The sequence below is a fragment of the Thalia democratica genome, chromosome 8 (genome assembly GCF_965202585.1).
Source record: "Thalia democratica chromosome 8, ktThaDemo2.hap1.1, whole genome shotgun sequence".
Lineage (NCBI taxonomy): Eukaryota > Metazoa > Chordata > Thaliacea > Salpida > Salpidae > Thalia > Thalia democratica.
This window is the reverse complement of record NC_139172.1, coordinates 29,173,230-29,195,441: the sequence shown is the minus strand read 5'-3', so window position 1 is coordinate 29,195,441 and position 22,212 is coordinate 29,173,230. Positions and strand designations below refer to the sequence as shown.

Below are 22,212 nucleotides of genomic sequence, written 5' to 3'. Positions count from 1 at the left end.
TTTAATTTAGCATTTTCGTTGTTCGCTTGTTTTGTTTCATTGTAAAATGTTAAATTTTATACTAAGAATGTTTTTAGTTCATTTATCTTCATTGAGTTGTTTATATTTTATTGTAAGTAACACCAAGTCGGTAAAGATCTGTTTTTGCTGTGTGTTTTCATTGAGAATGTTTGTAAACAAACCACCAGTTTGTGAGTAAAAGGCCTGATACGTGTCAGTTTTTTTTCTAAACTAAACAAACAAATTAAATTACCTGATAATTCGTACACCGGTCTAACTCGTTTTCATAATTAGGACAACGCAATTTGTTTTGATCAGGCTGGCAAGTTTGGCTCGCAACCAGCAAATTGCTGCTTTAAAGGAACCTTCGATCCGAGGTAGTTTTAAAAGTTTTTAATTTTTCTACCGCAGCTGCGTTGCTGGTATTAATCTACTAAGAATAACTAATCACCGGTGTAGGTTGGCGAAATGTAAACAGATCAATTGCCGAGTCGTAATTAAAAAATTTAATCTTGATCTTAGAGTTTTATTTATTTTTTGCTTGTTTGGTGGTCTTTGAAGTTGAAGAAAATATTCTAAAAATGGTTCAATTACATAACAAATAGTTTTTTAAATGTCGTCATGCAAAAACAAAAGCTATTTTGAGTCATTCAACGCTGAGTTTTGTTGAGAAATTATCATTAGTTAGTCAGAAGTATAAATTTTAAATAAATGTTTTTTTCAACGTTTCCATATTTCTAACAGTGAAGAATTTTTCTTTTACTAACGAGATTTAAATTGTTGGAGAAAGTGTGTTTAAAAACAATAGTTAAAAGTGTCCTATTACCAGTCTTTACATTAGTTAATTGTCTCAGAATGGTTATTTTTGTATCTTGTTGCCATTGCTGGTACTTAATTAAGCTACAGAAAATTGTTTTTGACTTGAAAAAAATGCTACTAAAATATAAAATTTTACGTTCAGAAAAGTTTTTGTTATAAAACTGTTTTAAGTTAAAAGTTAATATTTTGTTAATCTTTTTGTTTGTAGTAATTTAGCAGACTAGTATGTTTTATGCTTTTTCAATTAAAGGTATATTTATATATTTAAAAAGCAATAAGAATTTTCTGTTTGACTTATTCTTTTTATTTAAGTTTATTTTATATATTGATTTAAAAATTTGCTTGTAGTTTTATTATATATTTGTGGAGTTAACTAAAGTTGCAAATTTATTAACAAATCAAACGTTTTTTTATTAAGGTGTCTCTAAAAAACTCTGCCCAGTTAAATAAAAATCAATTACTTTAAACAAACTAATTTTAGTGAACTTTAATTTTTATTTTAAAACTCTACGACATTTTTTAATTTCAAGTTGTACTTTTAAACTATTTTTTAATTAATTGAGATTACATAAGCTTCAAACCTATTTGTTAATTTATTTATATTAGTACAAATAAGATAACTTAAAACACAATGTCTAATTAATATATAAGAATAATGTTTTTGTTGCATATCATTGCATTAACTTGATTTGCGAGAATATTTTCAAGTACCTCCGAGTTAGTTTTATTAACTCAACTCAAAATATTCTCTCCGAATTGATAAACATCAAGTTTATTTAAACAACTTAAAATTGATTTTCTGTACAAATTGCATTATCAGTTAGTGCTGCATTGAATTTTTTATTTACTTTTTACATCACATCCGTTTTAAACGATTTACAACACAAAAAATAAAAATATCTGCTTTTTTTAAACGTTTAGTTTCAAAATGTTTTGAAATGTCACAGGTTTTTATTAGAAAAATTAAATTTATTACTATATTTTTTAAAAGGAGTTATTTTTTTATAAAATTAAAAAATACCAAAATTTTATATTATTATACAATAAGAAGTTTATTTTTTTTGAAATTATTAACACATTGTTTTATAAAATTTCTGTCAACGTATTCATTTTCCAAATTGTTTCAAAGTATTAAAAACTTAGCTTTCAAGTATAAAACAATTTTTTTCAACAACACTCAGTATTTCCTTTATAGCTTGATTAACAATTGTTTTTGTGAAAGCATTTAAACTTAATTTGATAATGGTGACATAATTAAATTGTTTAAAACTGAACAACATAATCATCAAAACAAAATTAGAAACAATTACTTTTAAACATTTACCAAACTGCTTAATTGCACAGTTTCTTTATATTTGGCAGAAAATATTCATATTGTTTGAAAAGAATGAAGAGCTTTACTCATAGAAAACAAAGTTGCTGAAGCATTAAGTTTAGTATGAAACAAAAAGACATGCATTTCAAATTTGTTTTCAAAAAAAAACTTTTGTGTATTCAGCGAAACCGTTCGCCTGAGAAATTCCAACAAAGTTTATCATGATTGAAATAAAAAGTCTCGGAGAGTTTGTTTGAGCTATAACGTGCAGCTGGTGTGAAAAAAAATTAGAAGCGTTTTCATTAATATGAAAAATTAAATTGCGTTTAGCACCAGTTTTGTTTTTTAGCGTGATTCTATATAGTTGTTTGTCTTAACTGAAAAAGATTGCTCGATTTACTGAAGTGTAAAGAGCTTATTTGAATAAAATTGTGCAAATTAAATATTTTACTTACTACCAGGTTTCGTTGGTAAAAAACTACGACCTTTTCAAATATAATAAAATATTAAACTGCAGATATAATATTTAATTTAATATTTTATTATACTTAAAAAGGTCGTAATTTTTCGCCACCGAAAACTGGCAGTAAATAAAATAATTAATTTGCACACTTTTATTTAGCTTAATTTCGTGAACTACTGGTGTGTTAACAAGATTTAAAGTTTTCAGTATAAAGTTTTTACCGTTTTAAATGCATTAACTTTAAGTGTTTAATTAAGTAAATGTAAAGTTCAGTCTGCTGTTTATTTTTGCTCAGTGATGTTGAGTAAATGGGCTGAAAAATTAAAATTTATGTTTCGTTCAGCATTTTCAAACCAAAGAGGTTTTTCTACGCGAAAAATATTTTGATCACTTAAAGCATCGCTCCGTGCAGCTGCTGTAAAAAAAGATATTTAGAAAGTTTTTATTGGCTTTCGGTGTTTTGTTTCACTTTGGTAAATGCAAAACTTAATTGAATGTTTATTTTTCAGCTTAATTCAATGCTGGTATGTTAAGTGAACTTTTTGTTTTGTTCAGCCGCTGGCCTCTGCGACCTTTAAATCCCATTTACTGTCAGTGCAAGTTCACCAGGTTTGACCTTTTTTCTCGGTTGAAAATTGCGTTTATCACCTTTTTTTGTTTTTCTTGTTTTTGTTCGAGGCCTCTCGTTGATTATGAGTAATGTGGTGGTGGTTTTTTGAAAAGTTGCCGCACACCTATACGAGTGCCACCTTTGGTATGGAAGTAAGCATTAATTTTCGTTTTTTTAGATTTTTCAAGAAGCAAGTGATTTGTTTAGAGGTGAGTTTAAAAGTTTGCGTCCTGTGAAAATAGAAATATTCCAGCAAACTTTAAATAAAATTGACCTTTAGTGTAGGTTTTTTTCAAGGCAATTTCTTTAGTAATGTAGGTGGAGGTACAAATAAAAGTCCTGTGAAAATTAAAAACCTTAAAACTTTAAATAAAATGAAAATAACAGACTTTGTTTCGAATAAATAAGACTTAAACAATTGTTGGAAAACAAGGTATTGTTTAGAAAACATTACAACACAATCATAGGCTAAAATTCCAAAACAACAAAAAAGTGACACAAAACGCTCTGATCAATAATTTAAAACAAACTGCTGTCTTGAAACTACCTATGTGCGTTTGAGTTCATCTTTAGTGTATTCAAATATTACACAAATTGTGTTTTTAACTTGAAACTTCTATAAAAAATTCAAAAATAAATTAAAATTTCAGCTGATGAGAGTTCAGTTTTGTCTTGTATAGTTCATAAAAATAAAAATGTTGCCTCCTTTAAATTATAGCCTGCATGTATATTTAAGTGCTATATTTTTTGCTGTATGTCGATTCAAAACTTTTAGAACAGTTAACTTTAGAAGGTAAATTTCAAAATAGCTGTTTCTACAAAGATATGTTTAATGGTAAAGTAGCTTGTAAAAGTACAGTTTTGCCTTTTAAGTATTTTAGTTAAGGCGAATACTACCTTTCTTATAAATTATGCATATTTGTGAAACAGAAACTGACTTATGGTGTTTCAAATTATATAAACAAAAGTTTTGTGTGAATTTTTAGCTTTCAAACATGATCTTTTAAAGAAATATAAACAAAACTGAAAATTTTACTTAGTACAAGTATTACACTAGTTTTTTATTAACCCTGTAAGTTATGCACATTAACAAAATATAAATCTTGTTTCTAACATTTTTTTCTTGATTTTTGAAAACAGTAATAAAATTTAATTTGCTGCTTTCCTTGTAAACGGGACAACACGTGAGCATTCTCATAATCAAAAAAATAAAAGTGGCAAGAGTCAAGTTCCGTAATTTAAAACAACAATTAAATATATATGCACCTCTGTTGGATGTTGGTTTATTTCAATAAATTTCAAAAAATAATTTTTTTCTAAAATTTAAATGACAAGTAAACAGTTTTTATCTTTGGAACAACTCATACTTTCAAGCAAAAAAAAAACATCAATATGTGCATATAAACACGAATAAAACTCTACTCATAAACAGCAAGGAAATACACACATATGCATACAAACGGGATATTGATTTGTTTTCAACGCGGAATTCGCTTGTTATCACAGCGCGCACCGCCTTACAATCACAACGCAGCATTCTGAATGGTGAACATCAATTGTAATGTAAACCGTTGCGTTGTGTTTTATTGATTGTGTGTTTTAAACATGCAGTTTTGTGTGTAAATCAGTTGAATTTTAAATTTTAGTTAAAAAAAAAGACCTAGTTCAATTTTTCAGTATATGGAGTTTTGGTTAGTAGTTATTTTAGATCTAGTGATTTTATATTTAGAATATGAAATGATTAAAATTTGATGTCAAAAATGATAGTCCAAAAAATAATTTGGAGTATCAGTCAGTTACGTAAAATAATACAAATAAAGCTCTTAATCTTTCATCAAATAGACATATCGAAAAATAAGCTGATAAAAACAATTACTGTTTCTTATACTATTTTTTAAGTGTACAATTCGTAAACACTTGTACACGCAAATAAATTACCCGTAAAACAAATATTAAGCCATAAAAACAAGCAGTATACGTTATCATAGTCTTAAAATTTTTATGCTTGTAATTATAATGTAAGTTTTATGTTGAAGATATGTTTAATAGAATAACAATCAAATATTTGTTTTTGATAAGAATAAAAGATTGGTTTGAATAAAGTATTACATTATCTACTCTATTATTCCACAACAAACATTGTGAAAAGCTCTCTTGTAATTAAAAAAAATATTTAAGTTTTAAAGTAATCTTGCAATATCTTAATTTTTTTTTGCTCATTTCAAACTTTTTTAAGTAGTAAGTAAGTTTTATGCAGTTACATCAGGAATAAAAAACCGAAATATATAAATTTTATCACTTTCCACCGACGTGCAGTGAACGTGCTTTTTTCCACTTTTCAATTCTGCACACACCGATGCTAAATAAAGCAACAAAATTGCGGTAAATATTTGCATAGGCATCAGTAGAGAGCTACTTACAACTTCACATTACAAGTTACTGATAAAAACATACCGGTTAACACACTGGTTAGTAACAAGTTTTTTATTGGAATTTATTTGATTGTAATAAAATGAGTAAACTGTTAGTCTGCGTTGTAAGCCCATGGTGGCGTGATTTGTAGGAGAAAGTTGTGTTATTTGTGTTTTTTCCTTTTGTTAAGGAATTAAGTTTTGTTAGCCTGTTTTTTAAGTTAAAATGTTTTTGTTTTTGTGTAAAGCTATAATGTGTGAAACAAAAGTTCCAGTCAACTTGTTTTTGTTTATAGAATTTTGTTTTTATAATTAAAGCACATGTTATACTCTTTTTTGTACAAAATAATAAGCGAGTTGTTCTGCACATACGACAGTTTTAGTAATTTTTTGTCATTGCGATAAAATGTTCTCATCTATCCATTGTTCCAACAACAACTCCCGCAGCTTAAAGCTCGAATTCACTCCAAACTACCAAAATTATTGTGTCAGCCGAGTGCAAGCAGAAATGAAAAATAGACGCGTACTCATGAAGTATTAATGATAATATCCAAGCAGTCGAGCTACGTGCGAGGAGCAATTGTATGCATTCGGTTTCAATATAAAATCGTCTTCTGTAGGCGAGCAAAAAAAATTCGCACCTGTTAGCTTAAGACGAAAAACGAGAGAGGTGAAAAAACGAGAGAATCGAAAAGAAAAAGTTTTGAATTTAGTTTTGCCCTCTCGCTCATTAATATTGATGCAGAAAAGTTTACCTTGGCTCGCTCGTGTTGAATGTTGCTCTGACCTTTCTCAACTGCTGAATGTCTTTTTCAGTTGGAAAACTGTTGCATTTTTTTTTAGTTTCAGCTTATGTTGCTTTGTGTGGAGTAAAGTTTGAAGGCAATGAGTTTGTTTAGTTACTAGTTGTTATACTAAGTCGAAAAGATTGCAATTTTTCAGGCACTCAACCTTTTTTTTTCTAAGCTGACAGCTATTTTTTAAAACTTTAGTTTGATTAAGAGTAAATTAAGTTGTTTTTTAATGCATTTGTTAATAGTTTTTTTATGACTTAAAAAAAAGTATATTTCCTCTAAGGGCAAGTTGAATAATATTTATAATAAAATTATTTAGCTATACTAACCAGTATGTACTAAAAAAAATAATTTATAATAATACTTACATACAATGCTTTACCGTTGAGTTTTCATAGTGCCATTCTATGCTTGAGTTAAAGTTAGCAGTAAGTTTAAAATTTAAGTTCAACAAACTTATCTAGACACATACTTACATCATGAGAATTTTTAAGCTTCATTTGTGGTAGAAGTCACTTCTATATTTAAAAACAGTTTTAAAAAATACAAACAATAAAATATTTGTATTTGAAATTTCAACCAGGCAATTGTTTCTATAGATATATTTTTTGAAGGCTTTAAACTTAAAAATTTTATATTTTTAAAACCTGGCAAAAAAATACATTTTTTGCATTAATTATTTTTGAAAAAATAAAATTGTTATAGACCTGCGTGTATATTTTTACTATTTTTTGTACCTTTTTTTTTATTTTAAATGCTCATTTCAGATTCCGAGGTCGGTCAGGCGTTTCGAATCTGAGATAATCCCCATTTAAGCTGAATATATTGTAATGAGTTAACCATGTCTCAAATCGCTTTAAACTGTATATTGTTACACCTACTTGTTATAAGGCTCATATGTGCGATTTCGTAATGTACTCTGGTACTAGTAGCTGTTTTTCCATTTAAATTAAATTGAAAGTGGCAATGACTTGTCAAATCCGTAAATCTGCTGACATTAAACAGTTTATCACCTTTTTTTTGTTGAGGATCAAATATGAAGGTGTAACATATAATTGTTTGGTTTTAGTACCAAGTGGAACACTTTTTATTGAGAACTAAATTGTTGGTATTAAAAAATATAAAAGCTGAATTGTTGATAAGGTTGTACAAAAGGCTTTTGTTTTATTTTGTTTTCATAACAAAACAATTGATCAGCTGATTTATTTTCAAACAAAGAAAATGTTTACAAATAAATAAAAATGCGTTGAAATTGTCGTGTGCGGATTTATGATGTGAAGCAGGCTTTGTAACATGTTTAAACATTCAGAAAATAAATAAATGATAAAAATGTTAGACCAACTTTTGCAAATTCTGTCGCCGCAAAAATCTAATGGACAGGACGGCAAAAAATGGAAGTGAGTTTTGTTGATATTATTTAATAGATCATCAGTTTTTACTCAAGTTTGTCTCTTCAATTTGTAATTTAATTCACTAATTTAAAAAATACTAGTGATCATTGTTTTGCTAAGTCATAAGTATCAAGTATATTTACAAAAAAGTCATTTAAAATTACTATTTTAAGTGGTAACATTAATTATTTAATGTAAACTGTTGCATTGCAAAAACATAACTATGACTTTTTACCTAATTTAAATAATGCCAAATTTTAATTACATAAGTTTCTAAATAAAGAACTTGAATTCAAACCAAACAAAAAAAATAATTTCATGTTTTTATGCCACAGTTAAAATATTTCTTCAAAAACATTTCCAGTAAATGTTTAATAAACACTCGCCGTTTGTAGCGTAAACTGTTTTTGTAATTTTTGACAAAATCACCTTATTTCAACGCGCAGTGACGTCACAATTGATTCAAAGCTCTGTGTGACGTCACGTCGATGTTACTGACGTCACGGCGGCGAATGTGAACTTGAGCGAATGTCGATTGTTCGGACGCAAAATATATATTTTAACTTTTACATTAAAATCATTAGAATTTTACTTGAATATGTTTTATTCAATTAGATTTTACTTCTTTTTGTTAGTCCTTCTAATTTCAATTTTACATTGAAGTAAACTATTTGATGATTTTTTTTAACTAGTTTACTTTTTTGAGAGAAATTTTTTTCTATAAAACTACAACATTATTACATGTTAAAATAATCGTTTACTAGTTTATTACCCTGGCGTACTTATTTAGTTTTTTACGACTATTGTTTATACGACAGATGCGACTGTTCTATTTAATCTGTAAAAAAACTTAGTATTTAAGTAAAAAAAAACACAGTTTGTTCAGTGAATGCTCATTAACTAGTTTACTCGTTTTTTAATAACGAAGAAGTGCTTCAAATACATTGCGTAACACATCACACATTTAGCAAGAATTCAAAACTGACAGCTCTGATAGCAATTAGGCATCGCCACCAGACAAGACTTATCTGAGCAGACAGTAGAGTGCATTCATCAGTACAACATACTTGCAAATTATACACGCGCATTACACAATTTCGCATTTATTACATACACGTTTCTAACCTGCTGTGGTTGATATAATGCGTTTTTTTTTCAACTTCAATGGATTTTAAGTGTTTATTGCAGTATTTAGTTGGTTTAACTTAAATGATCATTGTTAAGCAGTTCTTTTTAAAACAAGCGCCAAAATGAATACTGATAAAAAGTTTTGTTTCTCTTAAAGTAGATTTCCCACTTAGTTTTTTTGGTTTAATTTTTGCTTTTAAAAGTTAATCCACTACTTTAAAAAAAATGTTTTGTTACAAGTCTGCACATTAAACTTGCTTAACTTTATTACAAAGAACCAATGAAAATAAATGTACAACTTGAGCGTGAAGTATTGTTCATATAGCCTTCTTTAGATAAATATTTTAGCCAATTTTACTTTTTTATTAAAAATTTCGTTCATTTTTCAACGAATAATTTCTGCTTAACTCAATTATTGTTCATAGCAGGAAATGAGTAATTTAAAAAGTCTACAAACGTTCTAGCTACTATTGTTACATCGATATCTTATAAATTTAAATTTTTCCCTTATACTTTTCTATGTTAATGTAAAAGTCAAAAGTTCTCAGATTTAAATTTCTAACCCCATGACTAATGTATATTTATTTGAAGTAAATTTATTGATCACTTATTAGCTTTCAATATTTTTTTTTATAAACTTCGACTTTGATAATTGACAATTTAAACAAAAATTGTGAAAAATTTTTCATGCATAGTTAGCATGTTAATGCCACTGATATAAGTTGAAATGAGGTTATATAGAAAACTAGGTACGAACTTCCACAAGCCACTTACTAAAAAGCAGATTGCACCAGACGCTTCCATCTAGAGATAGTTGTAATTTCTATTTATACAAACCGTCGCGCACTTATTCCAATTATGATAAAACTTTGACTAATCTCAATTCAACTTTCAATCTGGTGTATCTGATTAAGTTTGTGACATTTATTAGTGCGTTTCAGGATTTATGGCTGTAATTTGTTTTTAAACTAAATTTAGGAAAACATTGATGTTGAATAGCTAATTGTTTTTCTGTGATGTCTTAATATGTACAGATTTTAGTAGCTATAAAAAAGTTTGATTAGTCACTTGTTTTTTGACATCAGGTTTTTTAATAAAAAATGCTTTTTTACATAAAGTTTAATTTAGTTTAATTGTTATACAGTATAGGAATAACAAAACAAAAGTAATTTAAATTAAAATATTTTGAAGTATAAAATGTGAGCAATTTCAATTCGTATTTAAAATTAATTCAAAATTTAAGACTTATAACATTTAGTTAACATACTTCAAAGGGGCTACTAAACATTTTGATTATTAAGTAAAAGTTTCCTTTTAACTTGAAACTAACTTTTGCTAAACTTTGTTTTAATATTTTACGCCAACTAATGGTTTTTTACTTTTGAATATTTACAAACTTTTCAAAGCTTTTAATGATTTTTTTCCTGTTTGTTTTTTGAATGCGAATAAACTGTAATCGTTTCTCAAAATGCAATAAAAAATAATGACAATGACGTTATTTATTTGCCCAAATCAGCTGATCATAGTAAACAAAACAATTGTTTGGTCAAGTTGTAAACTTTAATTGAATTAGTGTGCTTTTTTCTTCTGTTAATGATTTTTTTTTGCACTTTATTATCAAATTATTTCATAACACCAAAAAAGCTTTCTCTAACCTTATCATGATTCATCAAGTAAGATCTAGAATTACTTTTTTTTTTAAGTTTGAAATATGTTTTTTTATCTATCAAAATGGTTTTTGTCATATATATCATTTGGTTCGGTCTTAGGCACTGTCAAAATATCAGCATTAGATACTCAAATATACTCAAATGTCAAATTAAGGTTCTAATTTTTTGTTCGCTGAGTTTTGTGAGTATGTACTCAAATTTCAAACGAGTTTGGGTCTTTTTTACTTTAAAATCTCTTTGCAAAAGTATGCGTGCCATCATTTTAAAAAGAAAATATTCGATATACTAGCGTTTATTTAACTACAGAACTTTAAGAAAATATATTAACCTCAAACTCATAAAAATTGTATTGAAAAAACCTCAATATGCTTATCTGTAGATAAGTAAAATTTTCTGAGAAATTGATAACGATTTCTTTGCTTTCAGTTAGCACAAAAAAGCTTAAAAAGTTTACAGATAAATAATTCACCACTTTCAAATAAGAAACCAGTGAAATTTTTCAGATGCTGAAATGTTATTCCATTATACGGTCTTAGTCTGCTTATAATTTATTTTAAAAAATGTTTTCAGAGTTCAGGTTTCAAAGCATTTGTTTTTATTTACAATGTTTTTAAGTTTGTGAACTCATTGAATAATATTCATTTATTTTTTTTTTAAAATAGTTTTATTGTTATGTTATAAAACTAGTATGCAACGACAAACAAAAAATTTCTCTTTTTAGTTTTACCCTTATTTATATATTTTATCCAAATGTTTTTACTTTCTACAAAAATATTTTTCATGTAACCATGTATAACTCGGTTTCATAATGCATAATTGTAATCCGTAGGTGATCTAATACCATTTTTTCAGAAGACCAATCAAATTGTCAGATTTTGAATGGTTGGTAAAAAATATGCTGCCAAAGTATTTACAGTGAAATTTAAAGCAAAACTGAAATGCTAGATATACTGTGTACAATTGTGTTACGGTAGAAATAAATATTCGTGATAATCTTAATTTGTAGGTAGACTATTTTGGAAATAAACGGTAAATTATTTCTCATAAATAAAAGTTACTTAAGATCATGTATTAGTAAACTCAAGTTATTAAGAGAAATGCTTTTAATATTGTAAAATATGTGAGGAATTAAACAACAAATCTTCGCTCAAGAAGAGCTTTTAATTCCACACATATTTGCTTTGTAATATATCCTTTGTTCTTATAAATTGCACTTTATTAAACTTTATGCTTAATTATCCTATTTCCTTTATAATGTTGTAATTTGTTAAATTGTTGCACAGTTGAAAGCTTTTGCTTTTATTAAACTTTGTGCCTCGTTAGGCAATTTCCTCATATTAAACTAAAATGTCAAAAGTTTTAAAACATTTTAGATAACTTAGGTTATATAGTGTAAAAAAGCTTTTCGTTTTGTTCAACAAACCTTAACGTAACAACGTCAGTTTAATAAAAGCAGTATTGCGGTTTTTTTATACTTATTGGATGCACTACCCCCTTGAAAAATTAATTATTAGAAGTATGTGTTTAACTAAAAAGTTTTATAATAAAAATGTTTTTTAATAAGTAATTGTACCCACTTCACCACTGTTTAACTTTTTACATTCAATTCAGTTATAGACTAAGCGTGTTAAACAAAAAAGTCACCTTTTCAAATCCCTTGTAAAATTTATCTTCTTTACTGAATAACGAGAAGCATTTTTACGAGCATAAAACTAATACCCCAAAAAATATCTACAAATCTCTTAAAAAAATCATCACAAACCACCTGAAGAGCTATTATGACGATAGCAAACACTTGCTGTCGAAAATCCGGAAAGTTTTGATAAGGAAAAACATTTATTCTAATAAATATTCTAGAAAAATTTACTCTAAAAACATCAACTAAATTGCCATTATTCCTTAAAACAGGCTAAAATAAAGTTAGTAATTTTATAATTAAATACTTTCATGTTTTTTATTATTTGTTAACTTTCATTGTGACGTCACAGGAACCGCAAGAAGAACGACAAGCAGAAGCCGATCATCGAGGAGAAGAAGGTCTACCTGGAGGACGGGTTCGTTGCCACGCGACCGCCGGACATCGACCTCGTCGCCCTGGTAACCAAACCCGTGCATGTTGATGTTAGGGAGTGGATCGCCACCCACAGTTAGTCTTTTGAATTTTCGCATTTGTATTCCATAATATGATATTAGTTGTTAACAATTTCAATTCGTTTAGGATAATTTTATTCGATTGGGAATACGTCTGAAATTTTAATTGGTATTAAATTTCTTAACACTATTCAGGTTTAAAAGTTTGAGATTTACACTTAAGTTGAAATTTAAGAGTTATAACATTTAGTTAGCATATTTCAAAGGGGCTACAAAACATTTTGATGATTAAGTAAAAGTTTCCTTTTAACTTGAAACTAACTTTTGCTAAACTTTGTTTAATTATTTAATGCAAGTTAATGGTTTTTTACTTTTGAATATTTACAAACTTTTTCAAAGCTTTTAATGATCTTTTCTTATTATAGTACTAAACATTTATGCTGATTGTGATATTTTTTTTAATTAAACCCACATTTGGTTGTGATGATATTACAAATTTTTTTTTGAACTTTTTTGCTAATTTATTCTTTCTTCCTTTAAAATTATTTTTTTCAAATATTTTTTGTAGAATTCAAAGTAAGCTGTGTATAAGATTTTTAAATACTCTTTTTACATTATCATGTTTTTATGGTAAGTCAATAGTCTGTATGAATGCTTTCTTATTTTTGGATAAAATTAAAAAGTTATTCTAAAGTAAATAAAGTTTACAGATTGGTATACTGTTAAACTAATTGATTTTACTGCTAAGTTAAAAGCTTTATTTCAGGTATAATTGTATAACAAAAGTTAGAGTATCTAAATTTTCAAACGTTTTGGTTGAGTTTTATTTGAAAACTTTTAATTTCTATTTCATTATAATAAAACACATAATTTTATTTTAATTTAAAAGTTATTAAATGTATTTACACTTATTTGTATTCTATCAAAAACAACTATCATTTTCACTTGTTGTTTACAAACAATTAAAACAAGACATTTTGTTTTTAAACCGTTTATAAAAGCTAAAGAAAACCAAGTTGAAAAACTCTATTGATTTTCTTTGCTAGCAGTAATTAATTCCCCTTTCTACTTAACACTTCTTGGCTCTACCTTCTGCTAAATTTAATTTGTTTTGATTGGCCGATAATAGTTAATTCTAAATTTTTATTGGTTGAATTTCGGTGGCGTTATTGAGGTTTTGTCTCAGATAAAAGGTTATTTATATTTTAAAACTATATTTTGCTATTATTTAAATTAGATACAGACTTTTTAATGTTACATATGAGATAAAATGTTAATTTGGTATAAGTTTTTTGCAAATTTATCAATCACAGATTTTTTCATAAATCACTGTTTCGCTCAGTTAATCAGTGAGTTCCTTGGTTACAATTAAATTGTTACTCAAAAAGAAAAAAATACTTTAAATTTTATTTAAACAAAGTTAAATTGTTGGTTGTTTTTTGAAATTAAAGTTTTATTTTTCTCAATTTGCAACATTCACACGGGTTTTTACACCGATAGAGGCGGCTATTAGTAATGAGGTAATAACAAATTATTAATTTTATATTAGGCACCTCATACTCACATACATATATAATACGGTGATTTTTCATCGATTGTTTGAGTGTTATGCAACACCGTTCAAATTGCTTTAATTTATTGCTTTCATTGTAAAAAAGTTAATTTTTATAAAGGTTTTGCTAAATGTTTGATAAAAGTTGTAGCCCTTTATTAAAAAAAATATTTTTGTTTGAAATATAAAAATATAATTAAGTTTTAGGCAAAGCTTTTATCTATCAATTTTTCTTACATTTTACGCATATAGGTTGCTCATAGAGTTGTTTTTTTTTATAGTTTAATAAGTTCACTGTAAGTTCAACAATTAATAATTATTTCTGTTTTGTAACTAAAATTTGAAAAGAAATTAATCTGAAAGTAAATAAACTTAAGTTTAAACAAAAGAAACCTATTTAGTTAGGAATTAAGTTGGAAAGATTATTATTAAAACAAAACCCCTTACAAGCCTATATACTGTTTGTTTTACTTTTGTTTGACTAATTACAATGCTAGTTTGTTCAATAAACATGTTAGTTGGTAGTTTATTTCGTGTTTCAGTGTTGTTGTACTTTCTTTTGAATGATTATGTATGAACAAGTTTGAAACTGTGTTAAAGTATTCATTTTCGGTGTTATAGTTTAAAATAAAAAATTTGAAAGTATAGAACGACATTTAGTCTGATTTATTTTTGATACTTATTATAATATTTTTACTTTTTCCTCAGTACCAATTTTTTATACCTAAAATTATTAATATTCAGCAGTGGCTCAATACAATCATCTAAACCACTTTAAATTTAATTTAAACGTTTAAACGGTATAGTTGTTAACAGATTTGTTCATAAAGCATTTTCAACCAGGGTGTCTAGTATTGGGGAGCTTGTAGAATATTTTTAGCGTTTTATAGCCATAATCTAAAAACTTAATCAAATTTGTCAAATTATGATTTTTGACTATTAATTTAGAATGCTTTTTTAAAGAAATAAAAATGCTGATTTTAACTGTGGGTCATTTAAGTTTTGGATTAAAAAGCAAACTGTTTGTGTGACAAAAGTTTAACCAGTTTACGTAATTTGATGGATTAAAGTCATTAGTTTGATTGATTTTACTAATTGATTACAGTTAATAACAAGACGTTTCCCTTGTCTTCTGAAAGAATTATTTTCAAATTAAATTGTTTGGAACAGTAAAGTGTTAGGTTGTTTTATAACTCTACGTTTAAATGCATTAAATTTTAAATTTGAAGCTCGTAAATCATCACACTGAGCATGAGAGTTAAGTTTTTAGTGAAAGTTTTTTATTTTTTCAGCAACTTTCTATCTTAATCTTTCACGAACGATATATTGCTTTTCTTCTTTAAAATTATCAATGATTGTTTTTTGTCTGAAAACATATTGTTCACATTTGAAATTGTTACAATAAAATAAAAAGAAGAAAAAAACAAAATACTTTTAATAAATAACTGAAAATTAGCAACAACTTGTAATACTTTAATTTGGTAAAAATTTATGTTGTTTTAAAAATACACAGCAATTTGTAATGTCGTTTATTTAATAAAAACTAATGATGTTTTGAAATAATGTTAGCAGTTTATAATACTTTCAAATTAAAGTGGCTTGTAATAATTTCAAAATAAAAACAATCCAATTTTTTCGAAACAACAACAGCTTATGCACTTTGAAGTTGACCACAATATATGATTTCAATTTTACAACAGTTTATATTTTTATTTACAAAACAACACACGATGTTTTTGATTAACAAAGTTATATATAGTTTTGACTTACCATTTACAATACATATAGTAGTTTCCTTTTTTTTATTTTTTTTTAAGGTCTTGATTCTCAAACTCTGTTTTTTTTTGTAACTTATTAACCTTCTTTTTTCTTTAACTTTTTGCAAAACACATAATCAGTCAATTAATTTAGTTCTAAAATTTTCGCAGCATCAAACACCTCCAATACAGCATACAAGTGCTACATTAACAGTGTTACAAACAATTAATTATTTAAAACTTTGCAGCAATACTGTATTGGTTTAAAAGTTTTATGCTTTTAATTACAATATTTACACAAGTGAAAATTTATTTTTTAACTCAACACCCTGCAACTTATGTTGATGCAACCAGTTGATGCAAACGCGTCCCCATGTTTTTAAAAACTTGGGAATATTTTCTCATTCATTGGCATAGATTAACTTGTTTTCGTGTATGTTGGCATACGTTATATTTCTTTGTATGAAGTTTGTTCAAACGTATATTTAATTTCTGTAGCGATATTCCTGCTCTAGAGATCAACCTGATATAATTAAATTAAAAATAGTTAATACTTGTCCTACTAGCAACCAAGTTATTCAACAATATAAGTAATGTATACGGCATAATAATCGAATATTAATAAACAAAACATTAGATTATATTATTTTATTTTCTCAACAAAAACAACAAATGTTCTAATAACAAATATTCTCAACAGCGATCAACCTGTTCCACAACATCAACCTGATATATGGCACCATCTCGGAATACTGCACCGCGGAAACCTGCCCTCTGATGCAGGGACCGTGCCAAACGTTAGTTTGTTTTTTCGTAAAATTACAAGTAAAAATGTTGTTTAGTATATTTTTTTTATTTACAGCAGACTCGATGTTTTTGTTGTTGAGGCCAATAGGTGCAATTCTTTCGTCTTGTTTTTTTTAATTGTTTAAGACCTGACGCCCTGCTAAACTATCTGAACAAAACCTAAGTTTAAGATGCCATTTTCGAACAGTTTACAAAACATCCTAATCAAGTTTTTTATTGTCGCACTTTTGTTATGTTAGTTATTTTTTGACATATCAATCGCTACAGCTTTCGACTAATGACAAAAAACTGCTAACTTGCAAATACTTTAAATCTAGAAATCCAGGCAAAAACCTAGTGTTTGAGAATTTTAGAAAAAAACTTAAATATTTTGAACAAAAGATCACTAAAAACTTGGAAAACCTGGAATTTTAAACGATTCGTACATTTAAAATAATCATATTTAGATTATAAGTCTCTATTTCTATTTGAGTATCATGCTATTTGAATAAAGCCTGAAGATCCCATTTGGGTGAAACGACGTTGGCTTTGTGTAAATAAAATTATTTTTAGTATTGTCTCCGAAATAATTTTTGTCGAGACCTTTTGTGTTAAAGGACTACTCTTCTTCACATTATATTTATATTTAGATTATACCTACAGTATTTATCATGTACAGTTTTTATTTTTCGTATTATTCAGAATGTTGCTTACCATGAAACACATTTAAAGAAGCTTAACAGTATCTTTTCAATATTGTTATACTATTTAAGACAGTATTTACCTTAAGACTAATATTATACTAAAATTGAAACGAAAATCTTGTACTTTTAAATTTCTTGAATAGATTCAGAAAACCTTTGGCAACCCTGTAATAAATTATTTTTATAACTTGAATTCTTTTCATTAAATTTATTGACACTGGCTTAGGTAACGAAGTGTTCAAGTTGTTTTAAAAAACAAAATTAATTTAAACAATGTTTGCTTTTGAGTTACATGTATTTAAAATTGCTATAAATTAGTTGTAGCTTGTACAACTAAAAACTTAAAAGTTGTGATGTTCAAATATACCTTAGTATTCAGCCTTACATCGTTTTATTTTGTTATATTAGATTAAATTAGTTTTGCTGATATTTATAAAGTATTTCTAATCTTTTATAAGAGAAAAATTTTTTAGACATTGTAATACAGTAGTGTTGTGTAGTCTTAAAGTTTTTAGTTTGTACTTTTCAATGTTGTTTTTCATTTTTATTGATTTAGTTTTAAAAATTAAAACAGTAAATACTAATTTCAGTACTCTAAGACTAACTAACTTACTTTTATTGATATTTTTTAAAAAGTAAAGTTTTTTTTAATTTGATAAGTTTTCAAAAAAATAAAAATGTCACTTTTAGTATCATGTATGAATAAAAACTTACTTTATACTTGTATTATGAAATCTATACAAATTTTGATAGTGTTAAATGCAGTTTAAGTTATGAAATACAATTTACAAATTAGATAATTGCTTCTTATATGTATTTTGCTTTCAGGCAAATTAGCTTAGTGGTTTTTTGACAGGATTATGTAAACTCATAAATGCTGTAAGAGGGATTTCCCATAAAAACATTATAATTCCATAATAGAGTCACAAACAAACCAATTAACTTATAAAAGTGCAAACCTGTAAAAACAAGTTTAATTATCTTTTATTGAATGTTATATAAAAAATTTTAAGTTTTATTCAAAACATATGTTTATACTTAAAATTCAGAAAATATTTCATGCAATATTTTTTTTATATGAAATAATACGATTATTTTTAACGGAAGTTATTTTCGTGGTTATCTGAAAATTATCAGGTCAATATTTGATTAATGTTGTAGAAGATAAAATGTTATACAAATAAATAGAAATATTTGAATAGTTCAATTTTGCTTGTTTTTTGTCTGTAAAAGTACTTTTTTTACGTAAATAGTTTTCGTTAAAAACAATTTGTATACATACATTTTTAACGTCAATTTTTTTTTACCTTTTTTATATAAATAATAAAAGTTTGAGATTTCTAAAATATTGCACTTTATGAAATTTTCAAGTTTTTGATCACACAATTCACCAACAGAGTTGTATTATTTTAACCCATAGATGTTTTACAGTTCTTAAACGCTTGTAGTTCATGAAGCTGATTTGTTTTAACACATTATTAACATCTATACAATAACTTTTACACCATAGCTAAAATCAGTAAACTTTTATTGTTTTCATTTAATTTTGAATACTTGTAATTGTTTTTGATGCTTTCAACGGTTGAAAAGTATCGCATATGTGATCAGAATAAACACTTTTGCACCTTTGAATAAAAGTTTTGTCAGTTTGCAGTCTTCTGTTAGCAAAGTTCATATTTTACTGGTTTTGGAAGCCTTTTGAAATTAAAGCATGCACAAGATGCTACGCAGCTTCTACTAGGTTAACAGACACTCAGGCTTGTTTGGGTGTTTTTTCTAAAGCTCTGGCTAGCTTTTCTGACTTTGACATCTTTTTTTTTGCTATGCAATAAATCTGTTTGTTCTTTTTTTGCGACTATATCAATTAACAGCTAAACAACAGTGTTTTTTTTACATTATCCAACTCTTACCACTTTTCTTAAAAGCTTGCCTTGTTGATAGTAATGAATAGTAACAAAATCAGCTGTGAATAAATAAAATGGACTTTAAAAAGTATGAATGTATTTTTATTTCACTGCTAAATGTATATAATATTTGTGAAGCTCTTTTATTATTTTGAAAATTATATTATTTAAGTTTAAACTGATTTGTATATTTTCACTTAAATTTTGCATTTATAGTTTTTATTTGATGTGCAATTCTTAAAAGTTGTGTCGATTCGTTTACTTCTTATTTTCCAATATTGACTATATCTAATATTCAGCTAAACAAAAGTATGTTTTACATTATCCGGATCTCACCACTATTCTTAAAAGCTTGCCTTGTTGGTAGTAATGAGTAATAACAAAACCAAAAAAAAGACATCATACTTTTCAATCAAGTTGTGTCTTTTGTGATGACGTCAAACTAACACTTTTATGACGTCACACAGGTATTACACGTGGGTCGAGGAGAGGGGCAAGAAGCTGAAGTGCACCGCGGCCCAGTACATCGATTACGTCATGACGTTCTGCCAGAAGTCCATATCCAATCAGAAGCTGTTTCCCACCAAATACGGTTGGTATTATAAAATATTAGTAAGAACCCAGCTGTTAAATTAAAACCTTATTGTTTGTATTAAAAGATAATTTTCATATCAAACCAGAAACTATTTCCTACTAAATACGGTTGGTATTTTGGTATATTTTATAACATGTTTATTTAAATAATATTTTGACCATGTAAAATGAGAAACTGTTTACCACCAAATATAATTGGTAAAAATATTAAGAATTTTTTTGTTAATAAATAGTAGGAAACTAGATCATTTATGCAACCAAAAAATACTTATAAATAAGTTTTGGTGTTTAAACTTCTAAACCCAATGAGAAACTTTTCAGAAAAAATATAGTTGGTTTGATATTGATAAAAATTTTAAGTAATAATTAATTCAATATTAAGTTGTCCATATCCAATCATAAAGTTTTTCCCATAAAGTATGGTTGATTTAGTTTTTCTTATAATAAGTATATAGTCAGAAAGAAGACAGTTTAAAGCTTAGTTGTTACTAGTGTTGAAATTTTAAACTTAATTAGAAAACAATTCGTATTAAATACTATTTCCTTCTATGATATTTTTATATTTGATAAATAAAAACATAAGACATTTTAAAATGTTTAACTGTTTTAACTAAATTTAAATAGAGTTTTTACTGTTCAGAATAACTATGTTTTACGAGACATATACTTATATATTGAAAATTTAGATAAAGTATGTATAAAAATATTTTAACTTGGAGTTAAAAATCAAATCAGAAGCAATTTTCTATTGACTTATTATCCACTTCTTTGTCTAAATCAAATTAAAATTTATTCCCTACCAGACACGTTGCTTTTAGAATTAATATCTTTATCAAAGTAGTTTAACACAAATAAATCATTTAATAAAGACTTGGATGATGTTTTTATTGAGTTTGTGCTGTAAAACTTGAATGTTTTTTTTAATAAAATTACTACTCTCCCCCAGTGAATACCGATGTTTTGATACTTAAATTTACACCTCTTTAGTAAAAAGTAACTAAAAATAGGTATTTTTCTAGCTTAATCATCAGTAGGCAAAATTTTCAACCGTGAAAGCAGGAGAAAAATCATTTAAATAAAAAGTAATAATCTTTAATCAGATAATTTAACTACCGCTAAATACTTCCTTGAATGTAAAAATGAAGCATAAAACCAAGAAAAATTATTTATTGAAAAGTTTAGTAAAATTTTTTATAACAAATAATTTTCTCTGAAATGTTACAAATACGTTAAACCAACCTAAACTAATCTAATCATAGTTATGAAACGTTAAAAACTAACATATAGTTTATATAAAAATTTACTAAAAACTTTTTTTTTTCTCTGAAATTTTACAATGCATTAAACCGACGTACGCAGAAAACGTAATATATCAAAGAAACGACTTTGAACAATACGAAACGCTTTAAATGGCAGTAAAATGTTTTGGTATTTGTTTGTTGTCAAAACATGGTTTTAATACTATTTTGTAAAAATGTTGAACTTTTGAATTGTTTTTCTGTGCGTCAGAATTTTCGAAATAATGTTAATTCAATAAATAATGTGTATTTTGATCGATTGGACGTTTTTAATTTATCATGCATACATAGTTTACCTAAGCAATATTTGCAGTTCGAAAAAATCAATATTTTGGTTTCCTTTCACTTTTCTTTTAAATTTAAAGATTTAAAGCCGTTTTAAATATAAATATCATTTTTGTTTCAAATAAGAAAGCTTAGTTCATTACATAAAATAAAAGTTACCTAAAGTTTAATAAACACTTTTGAATGTTATATAAAATGCTTAAACGTTTTAAACTTTACACACAGTATTCAATTATGACATTGGTTTCAACTTAAGTTATGTAAATTATGAATTGTGGTTAGAAGAATATTATATCTGAGGATTACAGGTTATAACATTATAGTTTAGATTTAATCACAGATTTCATTTTATTAGAATATACGCACATAAAATTTATTTATACTTCAACATTTTCTAAGGTACATGTAATTCTCTATTGTTACATAAAATCCTTTTTTTTGCGAAAATTTGTATGTTCTTTAAAATTCTACAACTGTTTTTGAGTAGTCGTATTTGCGTTGCTTAGAATTTTATAGTGTTTTCTATTTGCTTTATTTGGAATTTTTTTTGTTAAAGAATTTTTTATTGATCTGTTTTTGTGTGCATATCTCAAGTATACAATAAAAAAATTCTATTTCAAGTATGTAAATTTATTTTCTT

At 26.4% G+C, this 22,212-nt stretch overlaps 1 protein-coding gene across 3 annotated transcripts in view; it reads left to right on the top strand.

Annotated features, from left to right (window-relative positions):
- LOC145842131 (MOB kinase activator 2-like) overlaps positions 1-22,212 on the top strand; it is a 48,463-nt gene that overhangs the window by 22,873 nt on the left and 3,378 nt on the right. For 2 of the 3 annotated variants that reach the window (XM_082949519.1, XM_082949518.1), the window contains 3 exons: positions 12,590-12,747; positions 16,702-16,798; positions 19,863-19,987. In XM_082949519.1, coding sequence (XP_082805645.1) covers positions 12,590-12,747; positions 16,702-16,798; positions 19,863-19,987 — 380 coding nt within the window. Of the gene's footprint in view, positions 1-7,719; positions 7,810-12,589; positions 12,748-16,701; positions 16,799-19,862; positions 19,988-22,212 lie in introns of those variants that run through there. The other variant, XM_082949517.1, reaches the window with a different exon arrangement.